The 22,905-nt window shown below is 42.6% G+C and overlaps 1 protein-coding gene and 1 long non-coding RNA gene across 2 annotated transcripts in view; one reads left to right on the forward strand and one right to left on the reverse strand.

Moving 5' to 3' along the window:
* ASIC5 (acid sensing ion channel subunit family member 5) overlaps positions 1–13,455 on the reverse strand; it is a 468,169-nt gene extending 454,714 nt beyond the window's left edge. The window contains exon 1 of the mRNA XM_086963310.1: positions 13,366–13,455. Coding sequence (XP_086819436.1) covers positions 13,366–13,405 — 40 coding nt within the window. The 5' untranslated portion in view covers positions 13,406–13,455. The remainder of the gene's footprint in view (positions 1–13,365) is intronic.
* LOC147728569 (uncharacterized) overlaps positions 11,921–22,905 on the forward strand; it is a 65,040-nt gene continuing 54,055 nt past the window's right edge. Inside the window, exons 1-2 of the long non-coding RNA XR_015309564.1 lie at positions 11,921–12,018; positions 14,577–14,621. This is a non-coding gene — a long non-coding RNA (uncharacterized LOC147728569). The remainder of the gene's footprint in view (positions 12,019–14,576; positions 14,622–22,905) is intronic.

Raw genomic sequence — 22,905 nt, forward strand, 5'->3', positions numbered from 1 at the left:
TTTTTATTAAAAAAATTTAAAATAAATGAAATAATACTTAAAAATATAATAAACCTAGTTACAAATATTTTATAATATTTAAAATTACTAAGTAATATACACAATTTAATATAAAATGAATTAAACATATACATATAATATATATACTTACTTAATAATCAGTTTTAATAATTATTTTAATAAGTTATACATAATTAAAATTATTATAAATTACAAATTGATCTATACACATAAAATATTAACATAAATAGAAATTAAATAATTATGCAAAACAAATAAAAAAATACATTTACTTTTAATATTTTTAAAATTAATTATATACTACATTAGCGAAAACAATACAAAAAATATTAAATAACAGAGGGAATAAAATACTATTACAACTCCAAAAAAAACAACAGTAAGTAAAATGTTGGATAGCGTAGGGGTTAAAATTACTATTCCCACTTCAAAGAGTGGAACAGTAGGGAAAGTGTTGGATAGCATAGGGGTAAAAATTACTATTCCCACTCCAAAGAGTGCAACAGTAGGGAAAGTGTTGGATAGCGTAGGGGTTAAACTTACTATTCCAACTCCACAAAGTGCAACAGTAGCGAAAGCGTTGGATAGCGTAGGGGTAAAACTTACTATTCCCACTCCAAAGAGTGCAACAGTAGGGAAAGTGTTTGATAGCGTAGGGGTAAAAATTACTATTCCAACTCCAAAGAGTGCAAGAGTAGGGAAAGTGTTGGATAGTGTAGGGGTAAAAATTACTATTCCCACTCCAAAGAGTGCAACAGTAGTGAAAGTGTTGGATAGCGTAGGGGTAAAAATTGCTATTCCGACTCCAGAGAGTGCAACAGTAGGGAAAGTGCTGGATAGCATAGGGGCAAACATTACCATTCCAACTCCTGAGAGTGCAACAGTAGGGAAAGTGTTGGATAGTTTAGGGGTAAAAATTACTATTCCAACTCCGGAGAGTGCAACAGTAGGGAACGTGTTGGATAGCGTAGGGGTAAAAATTACTATTCCAACTCCAGAGAGTGCAACAGTAGGGAAAGTGTTGGGTAGCGTAGGGGTAAAAATTACTATTCGAACTCCAAAGAGTGCAATAGTAAGGAAAGTGTTAGATAGCGTAGGGGTAAAAATTACTATTCCCTCTCCAGAGAGTGCAACAGTAGGGAAAGTGTTGGATATCGTAGAAGTTAAAAATAACATACTTATAAATAAATTAATATTTTAAAATATTTAAAACATTCATTATTAAATATATCTAAACTATTTACAAATACCAATAAATAATAATTAAAAACATAATTACCAATGAATAATTAAGTAACACTAAATTAATAATAAATACACATTAATAATAATTATTAAATATTAATTTCCAATTAATAAACATTGAACAATGAAGTATTTCTTATAACAAAAGCATTTTAATTATTAAAAAGTAATTACCAATTAACTAATATTGAACAAGTCAATCATTTGTTAAACCAAAAATATTCATTATCAAAAATTAATTGCCAATCAATAATTACTTATTAATATATAAATTAAAATATCAATACATAATATTTAGTAATATATAATTACCAATTAATGATTAAACAACAATAAATTAATTTTCATAACCAAAAAATTATACTTTTAAATAATTATCAATTAATATCCAATAAATTAATTATCAATACCCAACTATAAATGTAATAACTACTTAATTATATTTCAATTACTTTACACACTATTCCACTATAAACGCACAACAAACTCCAATAATAAAATAATACACTTAACATAATTATCAATTAATCAATTCATTAAAATTAATTACCAATTAATAAAAATTAATTACCAATTAACAATTAATTATCAATAATATAATTAGCAAACATATTTAATGAAAATAAATTATTACTTAATTACATTTAAATTACTTCCCACCCTATTCCCCTATAAACCCATAACCCCCTACAGAACATAATTATCAATTAATTAAAATTAATTACCAATTAATAAAAATGAATTACCAATTAATTAAAATTAATTCATAATTTCTAAAAATTAATCATTAATTTAGTATAATTAAATTACTTTCCACCCTATTCCCCTATAAACCCACAACCCGCTACTGTACTAAAATACAAAATGTACTTAAATTACATTTACAAAAAATACATATTAAATACATAATAATATACATAAAAATCATATAAAAATCGATATCAGTAACATCGATATTACTAACATCGTTATTAGCAACATCGATATTACTTACATCGATATTAACAAAATCGATATTACTTTCCTTCGAAATTCTGTCCCTTCGATTTAAAAAAATCGATATTACTTACCGTCTATATTCTGGCCCTACGATAATAAAACATCCACATTATTGTAGGTCCACATTAAAATATCGATATTTTGTCTGCCTACTGTCCTCTGGGTGTTGGCTAAGTGTGGAGTTGAGGCTCCTGTGTTTTCTCACTCTCCTATGGTATAGGAGCATTGCAAATAATACAATACTCTAACCCAATGCCTCACACAGAAACCGGGACAATAGACTGAGGGTTGAGAAAGTAGCATGGTTTATGAGGAGTGGCTCAATGCAATGCGCATGGGAAAGAATTAAATAACTGTGCTTGGTATGAGAACAAGATGGACCTGTTTGCCAATGTACAGTTTGGGGCATATTAACAAGGAGCCAATGCCGCCACTGGTTTATCTTTTTTTTATACAGCAGCAAAGCAATCTGCTCCATATTTACAAAGTGACACTAGAGGCCTCTAGCATCACACTCTAGGGTCAATTTTTCCCAGTGCCAGATCTGGCTTCGCCAGATACTTACAATGATATGCAAGATAGGTGTTTCCTCTTGAAAAGTCATGCACAACCGACGCAGTAATATTTACAAGGATATGGGAAAATTACGTTACTTAGGCAGAAGATGCACAGAGTCCCAAAACCGTACAAAATGTAATGCTTTGACAAAAAAGGCATAAAAATGATGCATTGGCACTAGTAAAAAAGCAGAATATACCCAAATCACTCTGGTCAGCTTAACTATGTCATGGACTTACCCCTACTGCAGCTTGGAGCACCAAGAAAGACCACCAGTACCACATCCACCATCACCACCACCATCACCAATGAGGCAGTGCAGGAGAAGGGAAAGGGTATACCGGCAGAGGATTACCCTCATTGACCTCAGGGACGAGGAGATCATCACCCATTGCAGGCTCAGGAGTGAGTCCATTTCCCAGCTCCTGCACCAGATTGCATCAAGACTGCAGACAACAGTTGAGTGGTGCAACAACCTCCCTCTGTAGGCCAAGCTACTGGCTGTACCCCACAGGCGGACTTCTGGAACATTCCAACCCACCACAGCCAGAGTGGCTGGAGTATCCAAGCCATCCTTTTCGGCATTCCTACTCTCCGTCCTGGATGCCATCACAAGTCTCACTCCCCAGTACCTCATTTTCCCCAACACACTGCAGAAACAACAGGAAAACAAGCAAGGCTTGTATGCCATTGCAGGATTTCCACATGTGTTGGGGGCAATGGACGGCACCCATGTGCAGCTTGTGCCTCCAGCAGGCCTGTACCGCAATAGGAAACACACATATTCGATGAATGTGCAGGCAATACTGGACTATCTGGACACATTCATCAATGTCCTAGCAAAGAACTCAGGGAGTGCTTAAGATTCTTTCATCTTTCGACATTCCATCATCAATGAGCGCTTCCAGAGTGGGATATATGCAAATGCCCTACTGATTGGTATGTACTTCTCAAGCACATGACTGACCACATGACAGTCAATATTGTGGAATAAAAAAAGTCATATTAGTGTTGGTCTGAATAAATGCATACCTAGCAGGTGTGGGCCTTTATACTTGCACCATACTACATGGCACATGTGCAACACAACCCGACAAGTCACACATGTTGACACCGGCTGCACCACTGTGGGCCACATGTACAAGTGGACTGCACTGCTGGAGCGTCAATGTTGGAGCAGCTCTCTCACTCATATTTATGAGGCAATGCAAAGTGAGCCTGAGTGTCCTTGCATGGCCTCATAGATATGGAGTAAGGCAAGTCAGTGGAAAGTGCAGTGTTCCCTCACCCTACAACAAAGATGTGTTCCATGGGTATTGAGGTGGCTTTTCCCACCCAAACCCATGGATTTTTGTCACGTTCCAAAGGATATGTGAACCTGGGAATGCATCTAATAGCAGTGCCTCCCAAGGTGAGGCATAACAAGGAGAAATAACGTCACTTCTCCTTGTGATTTCCTCTTTCAATGTGAGCTGAATTCTGCAGCACACACAGCATGAGCACAGTGCATCCATTATTATTATGTTTGTTCAAGAAACTGTCCCTTACAGCATAACATTTATTGAGCCCACAGTGCTGACATGCATGCACAAAATGCAAGGGTACCTATGTTAGTGCATGGTAGACATTTGTGCACCAGCACTGTGGAAGAGGACAGGAATCTTGTAAATATGAAGCATTCCTGTCCTTTTCTTTTGGTGTAGGGCAGCACAGCTAGAATGCTTGCAGTCCTGGCTTACGCACAAATCTTATGCATCATAGACTTCAGGTGGTCCCTACCACAGTAGCTGAAACCTGTGTGCTCTGACCCTGCATGCCAGGACATCTGCGTACAATGTAGTTAAATGTAAGCTAGTATAGATGTGATCTTGGAATGTCCCTATGTGTAGACACTTCCTGTGGCCCACACATGCCCTACCTCTCGGGTTGGTAGTTTCTTCTCTGACAAGCCCATTCCATGCTATGTATTTGCAGGCTAGATTCGTGTTTATGACCCCAGGTGAGACAGAGTTCCTTTTTTTTTGGGTCCTATGATTAAGCCTCAAGGAAGCTCTTAGGTAGTGTCCAAGCTTGAGATGCTTAGCGACACTACACTTGGTTTATCCCTGAAAAGAGTGCAACCACCATCCTCTGTAACAACGGGAGGGCAGCAACTAGGATGAAGTGGGGATGCTGCTGGTAGTGCTGAGGGGTGAGATCGAATCGTTGGGCCTACTTCTTCATCGGGAGTAGCAGTGGCAGCCTATGGATCCCATGTTAGCTGTGGTTGGAGGCGAATGAGGAAAAAAGAAAAAAAAAGACAGAGTTGCTTCATGGTGCAAGTTGACATGCAGGTTGGACAGGGTATGCATGAAGTGTTATTCCATTCAGGATATTTACAATACACCTGCAGGACTTTTACGCTGCCAGATGTTACTTTTGTGACACTCCAGAGGTGCAGTGTGCAGGCCCCTATTTGCAAGGCCACTCAAAGCTGGCTTTTCAGGGCCTTGCATATATGGAGTAAGGCAATGTTTTACTCTGCGTGAAAGGTGCATTCCATTGAAGTTGCTGTGGGTGTTCTCATGCAACCCATGGTTTTTGACACTGCTGCAGATTTACAACATAGCTTACATCTGGAGCAGTGCCAAAACTAACTCCTTCCCAAAGCAGGTGCAAGGAGGATAAATGTTTACTTTTCTCCTCGTCTTTTCCTCTTTCCACATACACTGCATACTGCAGCACACATAGAAAGAGGAAAAAACCTCCTTTGATTCTTTTTGTGCAGGATGGTGCCCTCTCCTGCACAAACACAATCGTACCAGCCTTACAGACTCCTGCATTGGTGCTTAGCTGCAGTTTGTGCACCAGTGCTGGAAGAAAGGACAGGAATGTGCCATATCTTGCAGATACAGCGCATTCCTCCCCTTTTCTTTTGATGTAGAGCAGTGCAGCTAGAAGTCATGCAGTGCTGGACTACACCAAAGTATTGTAAATTTGCCACCATGTTTTTGGCTTGCATTCTAGTGACTGATGTTGTATTATCCACTGCAAGTCCCAGTATGCAGAGAAAGGTGAATTTGGACTGGTGCGGCACTTCACACATGAAAGGGATAAAGATGACAGAGCTGGACTGAGCAGTGCAATGTGTAACTGGGCAGTGCAACTTCCTTTTATGTTATGTTTAACTGTAGATGAGCCAGCATACTACCATCTGGCCTACAGACAATGCCGTGGAGAGGTGGAACATAGCTGGTTGCACTGCATGACATTACCTAGTTGCCCTCATTGCCCCTTGTTGCAGTTTACCCTGTTGCGGTACATCATAGCCAGCACTGTCCTGTCCCGGAACTCCTGTCACTGACTACTGTGGGATGACAGCTGCATCTCCGAGGAATCCAGCTGCCCCTGGGGCACAGGACCTCCCCCTCATGTCTGCATGGCTGCCTTCAGGCTGTTGGCCAGTTTCTCCCTTGTCCTGCGCTTACAATCATGGCAGCTATTTTTGCAGTCAGTCACTGTCCTCTTTACTTCTGCCGTGCTGTTGACTTAGTCCATAATGGTCTGCCATATGGCTTCTATCCTCCCTAATGGCAATTTTGGGGTGACGAAGAGCTAATGTTGGTTCTCTGTCACCTCAGTGATCAGGATTACATTCTTCTCCTCACTGAACTTCCACTTCATCTTCCCCTGGGAGTCTGTCTGCACATCGTAGCTGGAACTTGGGTTGCTGGGTGTGTTATCCTGGGCTCTGCTCTCTGCTCTTTTCTCCATGGCTGCTTTCAGGCAAATGTGCCAATTTTTCTACGAAGTGGTGTTTTTGCAACTTTTTTGGATGCATTAGGTGCTCAAAAGTGACACTGAGACAGGTTGCATCTGTTTACAAGGCGCAATTCAGCCCAAAGTCCCTTTTGCAGAAATATCATCAGATTTCATTATGACTCAGCGCCCAAAATGCATCCGTTTTTATTAAGCCGCTTCCTCCTTTCACCATGGAGCGCCATATTGTAAATACAACAAATACGTGGCGTGGAAATCTGTCGTACTGCTATGTTAATTCTTTTGATGCATCGCTGCTACAACACAAGCTCGGTTCTCGTAAAGATGCCCCTTTGTTTGCATCACTTCTGTTTGTTTTCTTAATTGTTTTTGTACTCTTACCTTCACGGGCGCTGCGCTGGTATAGCTCACCATTATGAACACCCCTGTGTGATATATGATGTCCTGTTTAAGAAAATTGACTTTGTGTACTCATAATATTTTATAATTGTGAGGTATACAAATCCCCCCTCACTCCCTTCCGTTAACTAAGTATACAAAGGGCTAGTTTTTAGCCTTTGATTGAGTCATCAAATGTTGTGTAGATGCTTCCGACAGAATCAACTGGTCCTTAATATATGCTGGAGGGTAGAAGAGCATGCCAGGAAGTGTTGCGTTTGTAAAGAAATATTTGGAGGTAAAAGCCCAGTGTAAGTCTACAGTTTGTGGAGCTTGGTCCAGAATAAATAAAAACTTTAAAAAACAGAAAAATGAGTTTGAGATTGATAAATAGCATGATGCAACGAACGTTGCTATGTTTCATGCATTGGTGTGTCATAGAGATATCTTTAAAACATCTGATATTAAACTATAATTGTACCATAAGTTTTCGAAAACATATACTCTAATGCAGTCCTCAGTCTGCCCTTCAGCTGTTCCCTCTGATTCTCTGTCAAGCGTTCTCTTCTCCCACTCCCCAGAGCTTACTCTGCCTGCTGAGCAGCAGTCTCTCTTTCCCACCCCTACGGTGCACCCACTGTCACACGTAATGTGCTCATTTTTCTTCTGTGTTATCTGCAGTCTAAACACCCTGCTGTGCTCTCTGCGCACCTTCCGCTGTACTCTCTGCCCATCTATTGCGTTCTTTCTGCTGCCTCTTGATGTGACCTTACCTGCCACCCACTACTGTGCTCTTTTTGCCCCCACTATCCTATATGGTCTTTATGCTCCATCTGCTGTGCTTTGACCAGCTACTGAGCTTTCCCTGCACAACTCTCTCTGGAGTCTCTGCTGTGCTCTCTCTTCCCCCCTCTGCTGTGCTCTTTCTAGCCTGCCAACATGATCTCTCTGCTGAGCTCTATTATCTTTCTTTGCTCTCTCTTTCCCTGCAGTTGTGCTTTCTCTGCCCTTCCGCACAGGCTGGGACCTCCCCTCTTTAGGTCTAGCTTTAGCGGCAGCGTGCATGCACTGCTCGCTCTGGGAGGCATGAGGTAGTAGAGTATGGGAGATAAGCTCACTCTCAGCCCATATTTTTCATTGGCTTCTGTCTTTTTCCTTCGTAAATTCTGTCTTCTGAATGATTATGAGGCTTGTTAGTCCCGCCTTATTATGCCATGCCATCATTTGTACCCTCCCTCTGCTATTGGCCCCTTTACTTTGAGTGTTACACTGTACGGTACGTGTTATTTTAGAGCACTACTTTCCCCCTCCCCACCTGCACTGCCGTAGTCCTTGCCTTCTCGCCCATTTGCCGCCCGCACTCCCCTTGTCCTTGCCTTCTCGCCCCCTCCCCCGCACTCCCGTTGTCCGTGCCTTCTCGCATTCCCTGCCCCCCCCCACCCCCCAGACTCCCGCTGTCCTGTTTCCCCCCCCCGCCCGCACTCCCATTTGCAATGCAATAGGTTTTCCGTAAATGGGAGTCCTATTGCATTGCAAATGGTTGCTTATGATTGCTCTGTAAACAGACTGCCTGGCCTGCCGCGGAATCTGCACTAATAATTAATTCCTCCCTTTAGCAGCAATCAAAGCGCTTTGGAAGAAGGTGCGGGCCATGGAGGGTCGAAGAACTTGAAATTCTGCACCAAACGAAACGCCTAATGTGAGGTTAAAGCACGCATGTCTCTTGGCTCATTTATTAAATATTTAAAATGGGAAATGCTGATCTCACATGAGGCTGGCAGTCTGGAGGAACTAGGAGCATCCGATGTTCAGGCAGATAAGTGCCGCCAGGGCCCTCTGAGCTCCTGCAGCGCTCCCTTCTGACCACAGAGATGGTGTGGTGCCAGAAAGTGAGTATGTGGTGCTGTCTCAGCACTGAGTGTTGCGCAGTGCTCCCTCACACAAAGAGGGCGTGCAGTAACAAGGACGCTTGGGCTCTAGACCAGTGTTTCCCAAACTGTGGTCCGCGGACCCCCAGGGGTCCGTGACATATTACCAGGGGGTCCGTAGGCAACAGTTTTAAAAGCACAGAAACGTTTCTTATATAATTAGCAGCTTTCCAGCAACAATAAAAGTGTCAAGATAATGCTAGTGATTAATGTACCTGCTGGAGAGTGAAGAGAGTTTTGTTCAGTGGCAGCTTTGATTTAACTAATGTAGCACAGAGGGTTAATGTGCCTACTGCAAAGAACGTGTAACATGCATATTAAAAAGCAGTATTTTATGTGCCTAGGTTCGTGGTTACTGCTTTTGTCACAGAGATTCTTTTGTTACTGTGCACTTTTTAAGTGACAATCGTAATCTAGCAGAGGGACCGCTAAACTGTCAAAGAGCTGCTTGCAAACTGCATGGTACCAGTTAGTAACTTATATTTTGCCCCAGTTATTAATTATCCTGATGCTGCTAAAAAGATATATTTGGGTGGAAATACATTTTTCAAGGTCAATGCTAGCAATTGAGTTATGTTCTGAATCCTGAGTTTGTGCTTTTCCAGACCAAGCACTCTTTAAACATTTTATATACACACTGATTTACATGTATGATTCAATGTCTCTATATGTGTGTTATGTAAAGTGCTTTGACATCCTACAATGGTATGAGAGATGCTATAAAACAAATACAATACATGTGACCGAGGGGCTAATACTTCAATATAAAATACTAAGGGCCAGATGTACGATCTGTTTTTATATGTGCGAACGGGTTCGCGATCCCGTTTGCGCGTGCAAAAACCTATTGGGCCATGTACATAGCCCATTTCGCAAGTCGCAATTTGTTTGCGACTCTCTAAATAGGTTTTGCAACTTGCTATTTGGAAAGGGCATTGCCTTCCAAATAGCGAGTCTCAAAACCAATCACAAATGTTTGCGGTGGCAAAACAGTCACAATGACCATCTACTTCAAGTAGATAGTAATGCATTCGCAAATGGGAAGGGGTCCCCAGGGTACCCTTTCCCCTTTGCAAATGCATGAAAAATTATTTTTTAAGGGCAGGCAGTGGTCCCAGGGACCTCTACCTGCCCTTAGAAAATGAAAACAAAACGTTTCATTTTCTTTTTTTTTTTAAATGCATGGTAAACAGGCTGAATTTCTTTTTAAACTGCTTTATTTAAAAGCAGTCCGAGACATGGTGGCCTGCAGAGCCCAGCAGGCCACCATCGCTGGGAGGGCTGGCATTCCCAATGGGCTTGCAAATTGTGAGAGGCTCATTAATATTAATAAACCTCGCAATTTGCGACCCCATTGGGAATCCCAAACAGTGTTAAACACACTGTTGTACATTTCATTTAGCGACTCACAATTTGCCACTCGCGATGTGTCGCCAATTGCGAGGCGCTAAATGAAATGGTCGTACATCTGGCCCCAAAATCCTTAGTACTTTGAGAATTTGTTTTGTGTGCACACGTGTGTATTTTTTTTAGAATTACTGTTTTAATGTTTGAAATTTAACTCATACAAATTGCTTGGGGGTCCCCGGCTTCCAGTGGTAACTCAATGGGGGTCCTCAGGAGTCAAAAGTTTGGGAACCACTGCTCTAGACCCCTTAGATGTACCGGAGACGTGTGCAGAGATTGTACACAATTCCCTCATATGCACAGAAGGGGCACAGCACCGAGGTGTGCAGTGCTCCCTTGCACTAAGAGGGCGTGCGGTATAGAGAATGAGTGTGCACCATTCACATAGAGATGCGCAGTACTCCCGTATACAAAGACAGAGTGCAGTTATGAGGGTGTTTGTGCACTATCACCCTCAGATATAGGAGGGAAGCGGCGCACAGTGTAAGTGTTCACATTCTCTCATACATATAGAGGTACTAGAGTACAGAGAGTGGGCATCCACATTTCACTCATATGCAGAGGTGGTATAGTACAAAGAGAAGTGCAGCGCTCCCTTACAGAACACGCATTAGCAATGCAATAGGTCTCGCATTTGCGCGAGTTTGAGCTATTGGCATTGTTAATGACAATGCCTTTTACTTATGTTTTGGTTTTTAAAACATCAATAAAAGGCATTGTCATTTACAATGCCAATAGCTTAAACTCGCGTAAATGCGAGACCTATTGCATTGCAAATGCTTTGTGCCTCTGTCTTGCTCTTGTACTCACCGACTGCTGTCCGTTCACCCCTTGGCCCACCAAGTGTACTCTGTCTGGTGTTTGATCTCCACTTTTTGCTATCAGCCATTTGTCTCTGTCTTTACTGGCAGCACCCCTTTCACTCCAATGATGGGGGGTTTGAAGAGATGGCCGGGAAAGGTCGAACCTATTGCATTTAATGTCACCAATAAAAATGAAGATCGATTTCCAGCCCTCGTGGCAATGTGAACTTAAATTGCGAAAACGTATGATTTAACAATAGCCTGTATGGACAAGGATCTACCCTTGCCTTCATTTGGAGGCCACGTTATAGCTACTTTAATTCGGGAAGGTATTGAGATCATTTAAGTGTGCAGAAGTTGGCACGTTTCATTTCCGACCTGAAAACTACTCCGAAATAGTTTGCAGTCAAAGAAATAATACCATCAAAGGTTGTATATTTTCTGTCTGGGCAAAATAATGCCATATGCGATGAAATGTTTGTAAACCACCTGTGCTTTCTAGGAGTGAGAAAGCGGTTCACATTTATCAACTATCTATAATTTACCGTAGCACACCATAACACTGAAAACACATAGAAATAAAACAAGATACAAGATAACATACCGTAACATAGCCATACTTGAAAGACGCAGGTCTAATTATACAGAAAGTGAACAGGGGCTGAGCCTCCTCCGGGCCCCAGGACTAAAAGAAAGGGGGTTGGTGGTGATGAAGTGATGCATGGCATGGAGAAACGAAACATATGAGAAACGAAACTTGCCAAGTATTTAAAGCTGTGCCCTGGGGGGCTTCATTCTCTTTGTCCCCTTAGGCTGCAGCCTGAGCTTCAGGAGCGTCGTCACGTGGAGAAAGGTTCCGGTTGGCGGTGGGCGGCAGGCTGAGTAAGAGGGGGCCAAGGCGTAGTGCGATGAATAGTTAGGTTTGTATATCATTTAATTTGATATTCCTTTAAAGTTTAATTTGGTATTGTTTTAAATTGTTTTCCAGACGCGCGACGGCTTTGCTGGGATGGCTCGATTTACCGGAGTTGCTGTGGGAATATAGTGGATTGTATGGCTGCTGCATTTCTGGGATCGAGGGTGCGGCCCGTACACAGTGATCCATCGGGTGGTGTAGTCAAGTGTCTTGCGGTTGTGAGTTCTTCCAAGACTTCTGGAACTATTCAGGAGAGGGGAGGCCTTAACTGTAGGGTGACCGCCTTTGAAGTCGGGGAACAAAGTTAGAGTCCGACGGAAGGCTCAAACGCCCTTTGATTTTGGCCAGGTCACCGGGTTTCCCGATGCGAATAATGTAATACGGTACCATTTAAAGTGCTATCTGGTGCTTATTTAAAGCGCTCTGAGATCGTCGGTTGTGTTCGCTCAACTAGGTTCTTTAATTGGCATGTGAGCCATACCTCGCAATTACAGCGAATGTTTGCGTGAGTTACCTAAATGTGCTCATGTAAAGCGCTTTGATATTTTCTGTGGCGTTCTGCAACCGGTGCTTATTTAAAGCGTTCTGATATTGTTCGTTTATTCAGGTTCTAAAATGAATGTACCTGACAAGACGCATAAATAACATATATATCTTGGATGCCATGCAAGCCTTAACTTGTAATTACCGTGAATGTTTGCCTGAATTACGTGAGGATTACGTGCATGTTATACGCCTTCTGGGCAGACAAAGGTTGGATTTTTGCTTGTGGCTTTGCAAATCTCTGCTGTAATAGGAGGGCAGTGACTTGGGCATTTAACGACGAGTATGAGGGGAAATTCTCAGATACTTTAGGCAATGGGTAAAATGTAATTTAATTAATAATCATGACTGCAAGATAAGCCGTCTTACCTAAACTCAGGCGAATTCCAGTTAGAGGGTAGTTATTCTGACCTGGAGTTAATACTGGGCCTGGGCAAAATTCGCATTGGACACATCACGCAAAATGACTGAAATTACAATACGTGGCGCAGTTATACCACATGTGTCAAAATCATAATGGAGGAACTCGAACAACCAGTGCACTATTTGTGTCACTTGTGTTTTTCATTCTATTTTTTAACCGTAAAATGCGCCCTCTCATCCAAAATGTTACAAAAGCTGTAAAAGTAGAAAAATAGTGCCTGTAAGCAACCTTTCAAAGTAATATCCCTTCCTGAAAACATACTGCCAATGCTTGACAACTCAATATTACATATAACATCTCTACGTAACCCTAATAAAGTATATTTTTGGTTGGAATTTCATTGTAAGCTAGATGACAAATAATTAAATTGTTGTTGTCACTTACCAGGTCTTTCTAATACATTTGAGTTTTCAAACTGATCCATTGCCTTCGGTATTTGCAGACAAGAAGGGATGCGAACACCTTATTTTGCAAAGACAGTCATTTCTTAGTAAGGCTTTATATAGAAGGTAGAGCAGGCGGGGTTTACAGTCATGATAATCAATGAAATTTGACTACCTGTGTTGCTAAGTATTGTTAATGTGATTTCCCGGTAAGGCACAAAGGCTAATGACCAATCCATTAAGAGACCAAATGCATCCAACCATCCACCGGAAGCAGCTGCTGCTAATAAATAGTATCTGTCTTTAGCACTGAAACAACAGGCTCGTTTGGGTGTGTTGTTCACACCGCTTGAATGTATTTCTAATGTGCTTCCAGACACAAACTTTTCAACTTCAGCAATTAAACCCTTGCATAATTTCTGACAAAACATATAATATTGCAAGATCTTTCAATGGAGGTTTGTTTGTGAACAGTGTTCTTATTAAAAACGATATGGACCTTGCTATTGATCGCCTGGCCGAATGAAGGAAATACTGCTAATGATGCATAAAAGTGCCTAGAGACGCCTCCAAGATAGAGTGGAAATAAGGCTGGGGAGTGCTTTTCTGGCAGCTTAAAGCCCGGTATTACGGCTTCTATTTTCACCTTGTTGGAGCGAGCCAGTATCCTCCAAAGTTCCACATTCCATTTCTCTGCAGTAAATTACAAAGTAAGAGGGGTTCCACCAACCCGATGGTAGTATTCCAACGTCTACCCCCTACAACATCCTATATGTACAGTCTGGTGGCTGCACTCACTTCTCAAATGTACTGTGGCATGCCAAAAAAGAATTATAACAGTGGGGCAGTCAGCCATCTGACCTGGGATCCCAGAGCCTCATGGTGGGGAGAGGACTCCCATCACCCCCACATCAAGAGGGATCAGGGTGCGCCTTAGTATTGGCTTCACTGAAGTGAGAAAGCATCCACAGCAGAAGGGGATTCTGGGATTTCCCTTTCCTTTAGCATGAACAATGTATTTAATGGCATTGACTCCTTTTGATACAAAACTTTCAATTAATGTTCCTCTGCAGATTAGATTATGGAAAAGCATTTATTGGGTAAAATGCCCAGTAAATGCTTTAGGCTTAATGCACGTAACCATTATTGCACCCACCAATCTTTTCAATCTTTGCTTTTTTTATATCTCAACATTTCTTTTTTACTTGATAGGAAGAATACAAAAGAAGTACCTACACAGGAGCCGCTCTGCGCGAGGTAAGATCTATCGCATCCAGTAAGCATGAGTCTGTAAGTTGTTGTGACACCTCATTCCCTGCTATGGTGGAGGGCCCTGTATCTTGCATATCATGTAGATTTCAGTGCTCCCCGGTTGGTTTTTCTACAACAGACCTCACAATAGTTTCCACTCGAAACCATATTAGCCCAAACTACATCCTGTCTAATGTTAGATCCCTTGCAAAACACTCTATAGAGATTTGGGATTTGATCTCCACCCTCTCCCCTGATCTATGTTCCTTAACTGAAACCTGGTTAACCCCCACTAATCTTCTTGCTATTAATCTGGCAATACCAGCTGACTATAAATTCATCTAGATAGAACGGGGAAACCAGGAGGCGGTATAGGAATCGCCTTTAAAAGTCATCTAAAAGTTCAATGGCTCTCCTCAATCTGCAATAGCTCAATGGAATTAGGATTTTTTAAAGTGACCATGTCTCCGTCGGTGTCCTGAGACAGGGCACTGCTCTACCGGCCACCCGGACCCAAAACAAACTTTTCCAACTTCCTGATGGAATTCATTGCCATGCAGGTCTTGGCTTCTAGTAATTTCGTCCTTCTGGGAGATTTTAACTTCTACGGAGAAGATGTGATGAACTCAGAAGTAATGAAGCTCATTTCTAACTTGAGCGACATTGGACTGTCACAGAAGGTGTGTGGTCCTAATCACTGCAAAGGTCACACTCTGAACCTTATTTTTACTAACTCAGAATGACTGAGAGCATTCCCACCGCTTCCCCTTACTTGGACAGATCATTACATGATCTAATTTTCTCTTATGTCCCAATCGGGGCTAACCCATCAGAAGCTCTTAAAATACAGCAAGAACAGGCCATGGCAAAAATTAACACTGGATGCCTTTAATGAGACATTCCCCCAATTCATGGTGGATCCTGTGCAAGTTGACCAGGACCCCACTGCTATGTTGGCCAGCTTCAATTCTGTCTTAGAAAAAACATTTGATGTTGTTATCCCCCCAAAAATAACAATCCTGCTACTCGGCGGCCCTCTGCCCCTTGGTATTTGGGTGACCTGAAAAACAAAAAGTCCTCTTGCAAAGCCCTAGAGAGAAGCTTGAGGAGTACAAAAAAAATCTGCAGATAAGTTAGCCTATAAATCATCATTAACGCACTATCATCAATTAATAAAAATCGCCAGATGCTCATGCCTTCGCAACCAAATTGAACAATCCAGGAATTCTGCCAAAGCATTATTTGACATTGTCAAGGAGTTTTCCTCCCCTCCAGCTTGCAAACAATCACCACCAGAATCCCAATTACTTTGTGACTCCATAGCAAATTTTTTCCAAGAAAAAATGTCTACTATCTATGCCAATTTCCCTGTCATGCGCATTAACAACTCCGGACTCACTGCGACTCTGGACAATTTTCCTATATCTATCACTTGCTAGCTTAATCAGTTTGAGACCATCTCACTTGCTGACACAAACAACTTACTGCTAGCAGCCAAATCAGGTTCACCGGCTGATCTATGCCCCCCAGCATAATGGCCCTTCTCTCTCCAACGTGCGCTCCTATATTAAAAAAAATTCTTAACTCTTCCATTCTGACCGGCCATATCCCAAGCACCTGGAAAGAGGCGTATGTCAGCCCCATCCTAAAGAAACCATCGGGAGATCCCCAGGTGCTCAGCAATTATGGACCAATATCCCTTTTGCCCCTGCTTCGCAAAATGTTGGAAACAGCAGTAAACAAACAACTTATCCAGTATTTCGAATTCAATGACAGTCTTGACCCTTCACAGTCGGTCTTTCGCCCTGGCTTTAGCACAGAAACTGAAATTTTGGCAGTACCTGATTTACTGAGACTAACCCTCGATGCCGGAGGATCCACGATCTTGATCCTCCTAGATCTCTCTGCGACATTCAATACTATTTCCCATCGATGGCTAGCGGAAAGACTGCTTGAATGTGGCATCGGGGGCATGGCCCTGCAGTGGCTGAGAAACTTTTTAACTGATAGATGGCAAACTACCACCCTGGGTTCGTTTGTATCTCCCAAAATCATCTTGCTGGACAAGGGGGTGCCTCAGGGTTCGTGCCTAAGTCCCACCCTCTTTAACATATACTTGGCCCCCCTGGCCAAGGTTGTCCAACCATTCGGCTTTGAGATAGTCTCGCATGCCGATGATGCAAGGTTGCTGTTTCCAATCGGTTCGAATTCCACTGATGAGAAACTGCGTTTCTCCGGTCGAATGTTAGCAATCTCGGACTGGATGAGGGAGCACTGTCTTCAGCTCAACCCGGGCAAAATGAAGCTTATGATTTTGGGCAGAGCCGCCCACTCCTGGTCATCTGATTGGTGGCCTCCTCAACGAGGTGAAGCCCCCATTCCATCTTCCTCAGTAAAGAGTTTGGGAATCCAGTTGGACTCTAAACTTATCATGAAAGATAACGTTAAGAACATCTCTGGGGCGTGCTACTATAGCCTGCGCCTACTACGTAGAATACTCCCCTATCTACCATTAGAACACCGCAGAACAGTAGTCCAGGCAATGGTTGTTAGTCGGCTTGACTACGGTAACGCCCCGTTGGCTGAAGGAGGGGTGACTACTTTAACTAAACTTCAGGTGATACAGAATACTGCCGCAAGGATAGTTCTAAACCGCCCCCCAGGATCTCCAGCCCTGCCCCTACTTAAAGTACTGCACTGGCTTCCGGTGAAAACATAACATAACTATGGGCCAGATGTACAAAGGATTTCAGCATTTGCAATCCCTCTGATACTGGTAAATCAGGGGATTTGCAAACATTAAACTCATTTGTCAAGCTCTTTTATTAAGCCCATTTAACTATGTGGAAAAGGTTTTCTGAATCATTAAATGGATTTAGCAAAACATAACTCATCGGTATTTGGAAGGTGTGTGTTTAGGAAACCCCTTATAAATACTGGTTCATTATGCTATGTACCTCATGCTATGTATTATTAGTCTGTGACCGAAAAGCAGGTAGTTAATAATCAATACATTACCTACTACATAAAAGTAGTGGTGAGCCATTTGCAAATGGGAAGGAGTTGTCACTCCCAGGGATGGTGGCCTGCAGGGGTCAGCAGACCACCATGTCTGGGACAGCTTTTAGATAAAGAAGTCTTTTTTTTTTAAAATGCAGGCCGTTGATGCATTTAAAATGGAAAAACTTGTCAGTTTGATTTTATTTAAGCAGCAGGCAGTGGTCCCTGGGATCACTGCCTGCTCCTAAAAAATGTCCTCAAATACTCACAAAGGGGTTCCCTGAGGACCCCTTCCCGTTTGCGAGTGGTTTACCACCTACTTGAAGTAGATGGTAAACTGCGAGTGTTTTGCGGCTGCAAATGCGGTTGAAAAATAATTGTACAAGGCATGGTGACTCGCTATTAGGAAGGGATGCCCCTTCCTAATGGCGATAGTCGCAAATACTATTTTGAGAGTCAGTAATTTGAAAAATAGCATTTGTACATGTCATTACCCTTTTTTGCGGTCACAAACAGCAGAATCTCCCATTTGCGACTGCAAAAAAGGGTTGTACATCTGGCCCCATGTGTTAGTGCATATCGCCCTAAATTCATGTCAGAATAATATAGCAATGGAGAATCTTTAAGGATTGACCCATCCTCCAATTTTTCATCACAAATTCCCTCGCAATTTCACAGGATTCCAGCTTGCGTTCAACCTACATGTGAAGAAGCATTTCCTGCATTGTTCCATGAATTTTTTCATGAACCATTCCGAAAAACTGTAACACAATGCGAGGTACAGTGCTGTGTTATAAAGGTTCATGCGACTAACAGGAATATAAAAATCAATTTAGCCTCTTCACTAGTAATATCCCTACTATTTAATAAATACCCTCAATTATGAGATCTTCACGTCCAGTAAAATTTGCGCTGAAAGAGGGCTGCTACAGTACAGAAATATTTCCTCACAAAATTGTGCTATTTTGGATCATGACCACACCACATTGAACGAATTTTTTTCTTCCTTAGCCTAGCTTCTAAAACATTATTATTCTATATTAAGACTAATCGTGTGTAAAGAAGCAATTAAACAGTAAATTATTCATGTGCCTAAAACTGCATCCTTCTAACTGTGGTAACATTCAATTTATTTATTGGTTTCCAAACTGCTACACTTAACATGAAATCTTTCCCATTTTAGCTTCAGCCTAGGTGCATCGGCCCACATGGATCAACAATGGCATTTGCGATTCCTTATTAGCGAAAAATAAGGATTCACTAATAAGGAATAGCAAAAGGCTATGCATGAAGAAATCGCTAAATAAATTGCGATTTCTTAATATTCCTTAATTGCAACTCGCAAATTGCGAGTCACAATTAAGGAATACCTCCCAATTCATTCCTATGGGCCTAGAGGCACATAGGAATGAATGGGAAGACATTCTCAATTTGCGAATCGCAATTAGCGAATCGCAAATTGAGAATGCAATTTCAAGGATGCAGGAGTGTCCAAAGAACCCTTAGGGCATGTGTGTGCGCAACATGAAACTTTGAAAAATGCACAAAAGTGCATTTTTCAAAGTTTTTGCAAAGTTTCATGTTGCGCACACACATGCCCTGAGGGCATGTGTGTGTGCAACATATGTGCACAGATCAATTTCAGGGCTGCAACAGTGTGTTCTTTGGACACCCCTGCACCCTTGAAATTGCATTCTCAATTTGCGATTCGCTTTAAGGAATCTCAATTTGGGATTCCTTAAATGCAATCGCAATTTAAGGATTCTTAATTTAGAGATTCCTTAAATTGCGCTTTTTGCATTTTGGATGATACATCCCAAATGCAAAAATACCGGTCGCAAAGGGGCTGATTCTGAGAATCTGCCCGTTTGCGACCGGTTTTCAGCTTGATGCATGTGGCTGATAGTTTCTAGAATAAAATGTGTACACATTCCTTCAATCTTTGTTTAAAAACTTGTCATATAAAATGTCTCTTTCTTATCATTAATTTTCCTCTTTGATGCTGCTAGCAGCAAAGAGGAAAATTAATGATAATAAATAGACAATTTAATCAGTGCACTTTGACCTATAATTGTCAGAGATAGGGTCTTCCAGCACTTAAAATGGATCTTAGATATTTAATCAATGTTACATATTTGATGTCATATACATCTGCAAAATCAAAGCAAACATTCATCAAGCAGTATTCTGGCATCGAGAGAACTAATACCCACATCGAAATTGAAATGTTTATGGTATGTGCTAGAAATAGGATTCCTATTTGGCTGTAGTATGCAACCAGGCCAGGCAGGACCCACCAGCCTAGTCTGGATGCTCAGCATCAGGCGCAGCTGGCATAGGTAACAGCCATGGGGTGGGTCGAGCGGTGGGAGGGAAGTGGACAGGCGACGCGATAGGGAAAGTAAAATAAAAAATAAATAAAACCACTTACCTTGTGCTCGTTGCATCGCCAACTGGTTTTATTGATTTTTTAATTTTACTTTCACTATCATTTCATTTGTCCATGTCCACCCCATCCACCCGCCCCTCCCCACTGCTGTTACCTTTGCCTGCTCAGCCTCTGATAGCTTGGCACAGAGTAGTCAGGCTTATATAAAGAGGCAGTATGTAAAGAACTTGTGCAATACACACACAACAGTGACACAATGAATACACCACAAAAAAGCCTCTACACAAATTTATAAAAATAGATAATTATATTCTGGAAAAAAAAGATCAAAACAACAAAAATGTAAGGGGGGCGTGGCTAGCGGGCCAACATGGCGGACACGAGCTAATAATGCTCCATCCATAAACCCTTAGTTATCCTGAGAATCCTTTATCTGTGCCATCCGTACCTGGAAAGTGCAGAATCTTTTGAGCAATGATTTGAGGCTCCTGAAACGACTTGTACTCACCTGGCAACCGTTCACAGCTAGGGTGACCAACTGGCATTGGTGCAAATTCAGGACGGTGAGTGTAAAAATTCAGGACAAAGGGTAAAAATTCAGGACACAAATTCAGGACAGGAGGTCAAAATTCAGGACAAAACTTCAGGACAATAGGTACGTTTTACAGACACATCAGAGGTCGCGCAATAGTATATAAGTAAGCCCAGCCATTTCCAAACATATTCAACCGTTTGCAAACCTATCCATCATGTATCCTTCCATCTATCATTTCACTCATCCATCCCTTCATCCATACCCTCATCCATCCTTTCACTCATCTCCGTTATCCATCCATCCATCCACCATTTCACCCTATCCATCTGTACACTTATCCATCCACTCTTTATCCCATCCATCCATTCACTCATCCATTCAGCCTTTTACCCTTTCACCAATCCAGACATCCTTTCACTTACTAATCCTTCCACCCATCCACTATTTTAGTCATCCATCCATCCTCCCTTTCTCTCTCCATCGACCCTTTCACTTAGCCATCCTTCCATCCATCCATCCATCCATCTACTCATCCACTCATGAATCCATCCATTGATCCTATCACTCATCCATCTATCATTTCACTCCTTCACACATCTATTCATCCTTTTGTCCATCTACCCTCCCTTTCACTCATCCATCCTTACATCCACCCTTTCACTCATACGTCCATTCATTCACCCTTGCACTTATCAATCCATCCATCATTTCACTCATCCACCTACCCACCCATCATCCACCCAACCATCCACCCACCCACCATCTACCCACCCACTCATCCATCCTTTCACCCACCCACCATCCAATCCACTGATGCATCCTTTCACCCACCCACTATCCACCCACCCACTCATCCATCCATCCTTTCACCCACCCACTCATCCATCCATCCATCCTTTCACCCACCCACTCATCATCCATCCATCCTTTCACCCACCGACTCTCCATCCATCCATCCTTTCACCCACCCATCATCCATCCATCCATACATCCGTCCTTCCCCTCATCATCCATCCTTCCCCTCATCATCCATACATCCTTTTCCCTCATCATCCATCCATCCATCCTTCTACCCACCCACTCATCATCCATCCATCCTTTCCCTCATCATCCATCCATCCATCCTTCCCCTCATCATCCATTCATCCTTTTACCCACCCCCTCATCATCCATCCATTCCCTAATCAATCCATCCATCCATCCTTTCACGCACCCCCTCATCATCCATCCATCCACCCTTCCCCTAATCATCCATCCATCCACCCTTCCCCTCATCATCCATCCATCCATCCCCTCATCATCCATCCATCCATCCTTTCACCCACCCATCCATCCATCCTTCCCCTCTATCCATCCCCTCATCCATCCGTCCATCCCCTCACCATCCCCTCATCCATCCATCCATCCCCTCACCCATCCATCCTTCCCCTCATCCATTCATCCCCTCATCCATCCATTTTTCCCCTCATCCATCCATCCTTCCCCTCATCGATCCATCCTTCCCCTCATCCATCCATCCTTCCCCTCATCCATCCTTCCTTTCATCCATCATCCATCCTTCCCCTCACCCATCCCATCCATTTATCCTTCCCCTCATCCATCCATCCATCTCCTGATCCATCCATCCTTCCCCTCCATCCATCCACTCCATCCATCCATCCATCCATCCATCCTTCCCCTCATCCATCCATCCTTCCCCTCCATCCATCCATCCATCCATCCATCCCTCTTCTCATCCATCATCCTTCCCCTCATCCATCATCCAGCAACCCTTCCACCCATACATCCAGCTATTTACATTTTCTCTCCATCCTTCCCCTCACTCATCAATCCATCCATCCTCTCTCATTAGCCATTTATTCAATCTTTCATTCATCCATTCACTCTTTCACTAATTCATCCAGCCATTCACCCATCCCTTCACTTAGTTAATCGCCGACCTTTCCATATTAATTTTGAGCTGAGCCCTTTTGAGAAGAGGCCCATCAAGAACTTCACGCTCGCTGCAGGGGCCGTTCCAGGACTGGGACAGAAGCCACCCAGGGAGGAGACAGGATCCCCCACAGGGGGGGACAAGAGCCACCACAGGCGGGGGTGGACTGGAGCCACCACATGGGGGGACAGGAGCCATCACTGAGGGGAGGGCAGGAGCCATCACTGAGGGGAGGGCAGGAGCCATCACAGGAGAGGGAACAGGATCCACCAGGGTGGGCACAGGGGTGGGCATGCAGTATTCTAGTATCATCTTGGGCTCCTCTCCTGCACAAGACAACAAGAAGACAGGCTCTCTGTCCAAAATGCCATCCCCCACTGTGATGTACAGTACTTACAGGAGATACTCTAAGAGAACTGATTGAACCGATTGT

This window comes from Lissotriton vulgaris, chromosome 3_1 (genome assembly GCF_964263255.1).
Source record: "Lissotriton vulgaris chromosome 3_1, aLisVul1.2, whole genome shotgun sequence".
In the NCBI taxonomy this organism is placed as follows: Eukaryota; Metazoa; Chordata; class Amphibia; order Caudata; family Salamandridae; genus Lissotriton; species Lissotriton vulgaris.